This window comes from Chlorocebus sabaeus, chromosome 11 (assembly GCF_047675955.1).
Source record: "Chlorocebus sabaeus isolate Y175 chromosome 11, mChlSab1.0.hap1, whole genome shotgun sequence".
NCBI lineage: Eukaryota > Metazoa > Chordata > Mammalia > Primates > Cercopithecidae > Chlorocebus > Chlorocebus sabaeus.
The window spans coordinates 47,679,998-47,689,215 of record NC_132914.1 but is presented as its reverse complement, the minus strand read 5'-3'; the positions used below and the strand labels follow the sequence as shown (position 1 = coordinate 47,689,215).

Below are 9,218 nucleotides of genomic sequence, written 5' to 3'. Positions count from 1 at the left end.
GAGACAGAGTCTTGTTCTGTCACCAGGCTGGAGTGCAGCAGCATGATCTCGGCTCACTGAAACCTCTGCCTTCCAGGTTCAAGTGATTCCTCTGTCTCAGCCTCCCAAGTAGCTGGGACTACAGTCACGTGCCACCATGCCTGGCTAATTTTTTATATTTTAGTAGGGACAGGGTTTCACCATGTTGGCCAGGATGGTCTCAATCTCCTGACCTCGTGATCTCACCCCCCAGCCTCCCAAAGTGCTGGGATTACAGGAGTGAGCCACCGTGCCTGGCCGCCAGGCCCCCATCTTCTATATGAATTTGGCTGCTGTATCTTAGGGTACCGTGGTGATGGGCGTCATAGAGATAAGAACTGATTTTATTGGCTCGCCTCTTCATTCCAGGGCCCTCCCACAGCCCCTCACACCCACAAAGACCCAAGGTCAGCAAACCCAGAGAAGAGGAGACAGGTCCTTGGTTAAGTAGATCCAATGATGTGAGAGAAAACCCAGTCTCTCTTCCTTCCCTCTCAGTCATCTTACTGTCTTTTTCCCTCCTCCCTCTCATTACCAACAGCAATTGTCTTCAAACCCAATAATTACAGTAACAGTAACAATCATCATCATTTATTGGGGTTGTTTTTCTAGCATTTTAACTTCCAAAAAGTATTTTCCAATTTCTTGATTTCACAGCAGTCCCTGGAGGAGGATTGTGTCCACTTTACAGCTGGAGAAGCCGAGATCCAGATAGGACCCCCAAGTTGTGGGCAGAATAAATCTATAGCAGCCTTTAAATATTAAACCAATTGAGACTTTGGTAGTCTTTCAGAGGCACTGAATCTCAAATCTGTTTCCTGGGTCCCTCCTGGATTCCTACCACCCTTAGGGCTTATTCAACAGCTTTTTGGGGATCCTGTAATGCTGACAGAGGCTGGAGATGGCTTCTTTGACCCAGGTCATGAGTCAATGGCTAGATGGGCACTTCCCTCTAAGGATTGTTCCTGCCTGAGAGTGGGCTGTGGGATGGGAGCTGGGGCAAGCACCTGGGAGGAGGCTTCCCTGGGAAAGGCCTGCCTGGCTCAAACCTCCCTTCCTCTATCCCACCCCTCTACCAGCCTGAGAAAATGTTCTCTGTGTCAGCTGTTCTCAAGGGTGGGGCCCTCTCCAGAGCATTTGGAGGAGTGAGGAATAAACACCTATTGGGAGAAGACAGGCGTGGTGGCTCACGCCTGTAATCCCAGCACTTCGGGAGGCTGAGGTGGGCAGATCGCCTGAGGTCAGGAGTTCAAGACCAGCCTGCCAACATGGCGAAACCCCATGTCTACTAAAAATACAAAAAATTAGCTGGGCGTGGTGGCAGGCGCCTGTAATCCCAGCTACTTGGGAGGCTGAGGCAGGAGAATCCCTTGAACCCGGGAGGTAGAGGTTGCAGTGAGCCGAGATCACACCACTGTACTCCAGCCTGGGTGACAGATCAAGATTCTGTCTCAAAACAAATAAAGATCTATTGGTAGAGCAGTCTCTGTCCTCAGGAAGCCCCCAGTGTGAAGGAGGAAATATAGCCCTCAAAATCACACCCAAGGGCAGAGAAATCCCCCCAGAAGCTCAGAGGCTGTCCCAGGGCCTGATTCCTCCAGAAGAGCCTGTCCTCTCAGGACCAAGGGTTTCCTGGGTGGGTACGAAGTTGGGGTTCCCTGAGGTCCCTATAGCTCCAATGTCTAAGCAGAGTGGCTGTCTGGGCTCCCATTCCTTTCTCCCCCAAGACTCGAGCATCTGGGGGTTCAGGACTCCCACAGGGTCCAATGGGTGAGAGGAGGGGAGGGCGGTCCTAAGTCCCCTGCCTTCCTCTGCTCTGTCCCACTGAGAGGCACGGAAGCCCTATGGAGAGGGAATGGGACAAATTCACTCCCAGATTCTACCTAGAAATGTAATGCCAGGGACAGGGCTTGTCCCCTCCGGCCCACCTGGTCAGGACAAGAGGTCAAGCCTCCCCCTCCCACCACTCCCAGGGAGAACCTCCATGCAGGCCCTGCAAGGCAGGAAGCCCAAGGGCGCAGCCAGGCCTTGGCTGTTTCACACACTCTCCATCTCCACGGCTCCCGAACCGGGTTGGGATTCCTTCTTCGGGGGTTCCGCCCCTGCCCCTGTCCCTGTCCCTGTCCCCACCTCTGCAGTGCCTGTGAGGATAGCCAGCCGCTGGGCCAGGGTCTTGGTGTCGGGGAACAGGATGAAGTTGTAGATTAGTGAGGCCAGGAGGGCTCCCATCAGGGGCCCCACCCAGAAGACCTGAGGAGAAGGATGTCGTCACCCCACCCAGGAACTATCAGGACCACAGGGTGGCTCTGGGACCGCTGCCTGCTTCCCTAGTGCCAACTTGATCTCCCAGGTCTCCCTCAACTGTCTGTAAGGTGCTAAATTTGAGAACCACAAGTCATGCTTCCCAAGCCCACAACGTAAGGGGACCTTGCCCCTTGCTCTCCCTGCCCTCCCTGGGGCTGAGCCCAGGCTCTGCAGCCATGGCTGGGGCCTGGGGCCAGTCTCCTTACCCGCCCCCGCCTCTTTCCTCTCGCTTCCCCCATTTTAGCCATGAGTCCTGGCTATTGCTGTTTCTGTCTCTGCTGGTGTGTGTCTATTTCTGTTTGTCTTTATCTTTATCCAAGTTTGAAAATTGGTCCAGCTGGAGAAAGTGAATAAGGAAACAGCCAGGACTTAAAAGTCTGGGCCAAGGCTGCAGCTCCTGCCCTGGCCCATTTCTTGCCAGTCTACTGGGTATCCCAGGCGACTGAAGCTGAAAAGAAAGGAAGTCCCAGCCAGGACACTCACCCTGGCCTTCTGAGCTTAGGGAAGGCTGCACTTCAGGCTCAGAAAGGTCTGGGGCCCCCATCACCCCGTCTGTGTGGACCTGCTGCAAGTGAAACCCACCATCTATCGCCAGCTCAGGCTCTCTCCCTTCCCCAGGGCTGCTGGCAGAGGGGCTCACCCAGTGGACTGTGAACTTCCCAATGATGACGGCAGGGCCGAAGGAGCGGGCCGGGTTCATGGAGCAGCCAGTGAAGTGGATCTGGGGAGCAAGTACAGGGTCAGGGTGGGAGAAGGTTTAAGGCAGGCCTGAGAGGGGACCATTTCTCAGTCCTGGCTCAGAGCCTTAGCCGCAGCCACAGCCTCTGTAGTGCCACATCTTGGGCCTAGAGTGCAGGGGGTACCACTTTGGCTCCAAGGCACAAGGGGCTCAGGGAGGGACACTGCCTAGCCTTCAGGGCTCCACAGTTTCCCCAGGGATGGACCCGGTGTGTGCATGTGCACAGTGTCCCCTCTGCTCCTTACCCCAATGAGGTGGCCCAGTGCCACGGAGATCCCAATCATGGTGGCCGGGGAGCCCGATGTCTGACGGCTGTCAGTGGAAGCGAAGACACAGAGCACCAGCTGCAGGGTCAGAAGCAGCTCCACTGCCACCGCCTGGCCAGTTGAGACACTGTTCCGGACCTGGGCAGAGGGAGTTACTCTGGACTAGACGTGGGCTCTGCCCACGGACAGACAGAGAAACCCCTGCCACTGGGCCTGGTCTCCTCAGCTGGAAGTGGGTGACACTTCACTGCCGCCCAGCTTCAGGACTTCAGGAGGTCTGTGCAGAGGAGTCCATATCTGCTGTGGACCCTTGCTCCCTGTAGAAGTGAGTGGCACTCCTCCCACCCCACCAGTGGGTTGGTTGGGGCCAGTGGTTCAGGAGGCTTGCTTGAGAGCAGACTGGCAGCAGGTGTGGAAGGAGATTTGAGGGAAGAAGGTGGAACACAGATGGTTAGGAAATGGGGAAGGGGGGAGTGAGGCAGGCCTTGAGGTGGAGGGAAGAACTTGGGAGCAATCGGAGAGCAGAGGACGTGGGTGGAGTCTGGGAGAAAAATGAAGTCCTCTCTCCCCTCGAAAGTCCTCCCCAAAGTCAAGGCGAAGAAGCAGAAAGCTTATTTTGCTTTCTCTCAGGCTTTCTTTCTGCCCACAGTCCCCACACTCCCTTGGCCGCGTCTACCCTTAAATGCCTGGTCCTTCTATTCCTTCTCCTTAATGTGGCTTCTTCCTTCTCCACCTGTTCTTCGTGCCACTATCCCATTTCTATTCTGCCTAGACTGAGGTCAAAGTCTCAGTCCTCTGGGTCCTGGCGCCCAGGCTGGGGGGATGTGGAGCCTGCAGCTGACTTGTTGCCTCCTCTGCTCCCTCGCCTCTGTCCTGCCTCTGCCTGCACCACCTGTGCACATTCCCACCTCCTGGCCCTCCAGGTGCCCCTCCCTGCACCTACCACGTTGATCCCAAGGGTCTCTCGGATGTCTCCCGGCATGACTCCATAAAGCAGAGCAGCTCCCACCGTGGCCCCCACCAGCTGGGCAGCCACATAGGCCACAGCACGGGGCAGAGAGATGTGGGAGCCTACGAGGAAGGCCAGCGTCACGGCGGGGTTGGCGTGGGCCCCGCTGGCCTTCCAGGTGACCTGCACAGCCATGGCGGTGACCAGGTTGAAGGCGATGGCAATCTGCAGCACGGAGGGAAGTGCTGTGGGCCAGCGCATGACGGAGCCCACGCCAAAGAACACATACAGCCCTGTGGCCAGGAACTCTGCAAACAGCGCCCTGCTGATGGCTTTCCAAAGCCTGCATGCCAACACGTTGGCCCAGCCACAGCCCCCTGGATCCACTGCCTCCATGTCCTGGTGCCTTGGCTGTTCCTTGCTTTGCTCTGAGGCCTCTTGTCCTTCCTCTGGTCTCTGATCTCCTTTGTCTCTTCTGGTCTCCTGTCTCTGGCTGACCTTGGCTTTTGCTCTCTGTGGAGGCTTCTCTGCCCCCCACCTGCAGCTCCTCCACCACGCTCTTGTCCCCAGGAATGGGCTGGTCAGACTGGCAGGGAGCAGGCGGATGGGGTTATGTGTGTGTAGAGGGGTGGAATGAGGGGTGTTGCTCATATGCCTGCTCTAGCCTGCGCTTACCTGATGGGGTGGGATGTGGGGGCTGTCTCTGGGCACTGAGCTGGAACCTCCTAGGACAATTTCCAGGGCAGGTTGGGCCTGACTCGTGTTGTAGACAGTCCAAGGTCTGGCCTGAGGGTCGCAGGTTCAGGGCAGTGGGGGTCATGGGATTTCAGACTGTTTATGTTCCAACGTCAGCTTAGATACAGCAAGATCACTCAGATCCCCAGCCTGCTTCAGGGGGTCCTGTGCATTCCCAGGTCCTGTTCGTCTGGCCCCCTCCATATCTAGGCTTTGCTTCCAAATGGGCTGACACCACACCATGCCTGTAAATCCAGAAAGTAAATCCTCTCCCCCACTCCCACCTATACCCGCACTCACAGAATGCAAATGTGAATAGAGTCCACTTTACCAAGGACACTGTGGACACTGCGGCCTGTGGGGTTGCAGAGGGGCAGGTGGAGAAGGGGTTTATTCCACAGCGACTCAAACCACATCAGATCACAAGGCCATGGGCACCTCTGCTGTCCACCGGTGGGAATTTCCACTGGCCCTTCACTCACTTCCTCCTGCCTCCCTGTCCTCCCCGGCGCTCCCCTCCCTTCTCAGCCCCTCCCTCTCTGCTCTCCTCCTCTCAGGAGCCAAACAGATTTTACTCCTTTCTCACACAAGGCAGCTTAACCATTTTTTTGTGGCTACACTGGCCCTACGGTCACCCATGCCCTAGGCTTTCCCCTTTTAACCCTAGCAGATAGCAAGGCATTTTCTCAAACAAAAGTGTTCCTCCCTACGAAGAGTCTGCCAAGCTACTGAAATAACAGTCTTTCCCTCTTAACCACAGCTGGGTGTCCTGACCTCATCCCTGGCATATCTACCTGCCCACAGATGCACCCTGGTTGTTCTCAGGCTCCTCAAATGCAGCCTGTCTTCAGATGTGATCTTCCTGTCTCCTGGTACCCCCCACCCTCAACCCCCATGTTCTCCTCTTGTTTTCTCCAGCTCAGCTGGTGGCATCTGGGAAGCATCCTTGACCCTTTTCTCCCTCCTTCCCCCATCCAGGAAAAGCATCAAGTCCTGCTGATTTTGAATCCTAAATATCTCCTGACTGTGCCCTCTTTTTGCCACTCCTGCCGCCCTGCAGCCTTTAACCAGTCTCTCTGTCTGCTCCCTTGCTCCATTCCAATCAATTTTCCATACTGCAGCCCAAGTGCTAAAATGCAAATCTGATCATGCTGCTCCCCTGCTAAAATCCTTTCCAAGCCTCCCATCCCTTTGGAAGCTCTGTGCCTGCCCCTTCAGGGACCCTGCAGCTCTACCTCACCTCTCCCCATTCCGTTACCCTCTGGTTTCACCAAATGCACACTCTTGCTGGCCTCTGCTTGGAGAAAGCTCTCTCCTCTTCTTGGAGATCCCTTGCACTCCCTTTGCTTGGGTAACTCCCATCCCAAAGGTTTAGCTTTGACATCGCTTGCTCCTTTCCTGGATGGGGACCCTTCTGCCTGCTCCCACCACACCTAAGCATTCTCCTACACTGCAGTCACCACAGGGTGCTGTCATGGTGTGAATGTGTCTCCCCAGTGAGGCAAGGCAGGAAGGCCTTTGCGGGGCAGGAACCAAGTTTTGTTCACCCCTGCATGTAGTGTCTTGCACAGAGATTGGCATAGTAAATGCCCAAGAAATATTTGTTGAATGAATGAATGAATGAATGAACAAAACTTCTTGACTTCCCAGGGCAGATGACTATGTCTGCTCCATTTCAGCCTCATACTCATACCTTCCCCCACCTGGGACTGATCCCTCTGATATCTTCAAGAGAAACATCTCAACTCTGGACCACAGGCTCTGTTCCTCCCCAGTCCCTGTCTGAGTCCCAGTAATATCCCTCACCCATTCCCTTCTGTTCTCCCTGCTGTCTCGACTTCACCCTGTCCTCTCCAGGGAACTCCTGGGCATCTCACCCTGAGCAGGCTCTTGCCAGCACCCCATGGTCCTGGCTCCCTGTCCTCTCCACCCCGTCCCTGCTGCGTGTCTCTGTTCTCATCCTCTTCCATGCCTTTCTGACCTCCATCTGCGCTGCTGAGCACTGCTGGAGAAACTCACCCAGCCGTGCGGACTGCTGCCATGACAAGTTCATGGTCTCTGGCCCCAGTAGGGATCGCAGCTCTGCTCAGCAATCCTTCCACAGCTCACCCCCCATTCTTTAAACCTCCCCCACTCTCTTCAAGTACTCGGCTCACTCTGGCTTTCTCTCAGCAGAGCACCCACCCTTGCCTCCCACCCTACCTAGAAAGCCAAGCTACCAGGCCAGACTTCTTCCCATCCTCCCTCCCAGTCAAACTCACCTGCAGCCGCCCCGTGTCCTTGCCAGCTGCCCTGTGGCCTTGAAGTAGAGGCAGCCCTTCTCTGGTGTACAAGTCGGGGTCGGGGGACCCTCCTTGGACTTCTGGCTCCCTTTGAGTGACTGGGACCCTCTCTTGGCCATTCCCAGTCTCACCTGTGGCTTTCAGGCTTCCCCTTCTCTTGACTTCTTCCCTATAAATGTGCCTGTGTAGTCACGGAGCAGTGGAAGGTCATAGTTTGGAGTCAAGGTTCCAGTCACATATCAACTGCACAACAGCTCCCAGCCCCCGGCTACTGAAACCACTCTGGCAAAGGCCAGCATGATTTCCTCTCCAGCCCACTGTGGCTGCCGGCCATCTCCTTCCTGACGCCTTTTTCCCTGCCTTTGAGGCACATCTCCTGGCTGTCCTCCCACCTGTGTGAGGGCATCTCTGCCTCCGTTGCTGGCTCCTCTTCTGCTGATCCTTAAGCCTAGGCCTTGTCTACTCCTGGCCAATGGCCCCTCACTCCTGATGAATGTGCCTGGGCAGCCCTGTTCCCACCTGTGACTTCCACACCCTGCAGATACTGTCGACTCTCAACACTGCCTCTGGCCCAGATCTTTCTCCTGAACTCCAGACCCACTCACCTTTCACTGGACCCTCCGGCCTGCTTCTCCTCACCCCACTGTCACTCAGTTGCCCAGGCCAGAACACAGGAATCATCCGATGCTTCCCCTTCCCCCAGCCCGCAGCAAACAAGTTCCTGGTACCAGGTTCCTGGTAGCTCTTTCTCGCATTTGACACCTCTTTCCATCCCCACTTGCCACTGGTCCAGAGCAGCCCTTATCATCTCTCCGGGATGACTGCATTAACCTCCTTCCTGGGCTCTCAGACTACACTACACATCTGTGCCCTTCCACACCACTCTCCTTTCCACTCACTGTCAGAGAGATCCTTCCAAAATGCAAAGCTCGTCACGTTACTCCTCTGCTCAAAAGCTTTCAATGGCTCCCCATTGCCTCAGAATCAGGTCTGAATACCCATGTAACATGCAAGGAAGCCTCCCCTCCCACTGCCCACCCTGCACCCTTTACTCCAAACAGACCAGACATAGTTCCCCAGAACGAGCCCTTTGCTATGGAGTTTGGATGCCTCTCCTTTTTGTCTCTCAAGACTTTGCTCAAGTGCAGTTCTTCTGTGAAGCCTGCCCTGATTTCCCTCTCCAGCAGAATCAGGGCAAGCTTCTTAGAGAAGCAGGACTTGAGCAAAGCCAGGGGCTGTTGTAGCCTCTGCCTCCTCAATGCCTCCACTGTTCCAGCAGACTTCCATCCCTGGCTGGCATAGAGGAGTCATTCAATAAACGTTCAGGGGATGACAGGGCATGGCTGTGGGGGCAGCGTGGGCACTGTTCCTCCCTGGCACGGAAGGTTCCCTGGCTGGGGGCTGTCCCAGGGTAGTTCAAGGGCACTTGTCTGCTTCCCTCACCTCAAGCAGGGCCAGTAGAGGGCTTGGTGGACAGGCACTTACCAGTCCTTTCATCTGACCTAGCTTCAGTTTCTGCCCTTGTTAAATGGGCGCCAAGTGGCAGTAACGCTGTCCTGAGAGCTGCTGATGAGGCCAGTGAAAGGACTGTGAACACTGCCATGTTTATTGCACCCTAAGCAGTTGCTTAACCTCAAGATCCTCATTTATACAATGGGGATGATGCTAATAATGCCCTCCTCCCTGTGTGTAGTTAGGAGTAAATGTGCTGATACCTAGGAGAGGGCCTCCGAGTCAGAAAATGTGAATGATTAGGATTGTAACTTCCCTGCCCCGTGCTGTGAGGCAGCTGCGGGGACGGGGCTGCAAGGCCGCTCCAAGACAGGCACCTCAGCACCTGCCCTGGTCCCTGGAGCCTGAAAGCGCTAAGTGCAGCAGCGGCCCTTGTCCCCAGCTAGCCCGGGGCTGAGTCTCCTGACCTCTGC

The 9,218-nt window shown here is 55.7% G+C and overlaps 1 protein-coding gene across 1 annotated transcript; it reads right to left on the bottom strand.

Moving 5' to 3' along the window:
• Positions 1 to 594: 594 nt before the first annotated feature.
• On the bottom strand, positions 595 to 4,842 carry AQP6 (aquaporin 6). Its single transcript, XM_008003191.3, has 4 exons — positions 4,271 to 4,842; positions 3,307 to 3,465; positions 2,963 to 3,043; positions 595 to 2,268 (listed from the first exon to the last, which is right to left on the bottom strand). The coding sequence occupies exons 1-4, from the start codon at positions 4,670 to 4,672 to the stop codon at positions 2,056 to 2,058; spliced, it is 855 nt and encodes a 284-aa protein (XP_008001382.3). The 5' UTR covers positions 4,673 to 4,842; the 3' UTR covers positions 595 to 2,055.
• Between the last annotated feature and the right edge of the window lie 4,376 nt (positions 4,843 to 9,218).

Excerpts from the sequence above, each read along its gene's own strand:
- AQP6 (XM_008003191.3), bottom strand. The coding sequence starts at position 4,672 with ATGGAGGCAGTGGATCCAGGGGGCTGTGGCTGGGCCAACGTGTTGGCA. Across the intron at positions 3,466-4,270 it reads AGACCCTTGGGATCAACGTG|GTCCGGAACAGTGTCTCAAC; the intron begins GTAGGTGCAGGG and ends CCCTCTGCCCAG. Across the intron at positions 3,044-3,306 it reads CACTGGGCCACCTCATTGGG|ATCCACTTCACTGGCTGCTC; the intron begins GTAAGGAGCAGA and ends CTTGCTCCCCAG.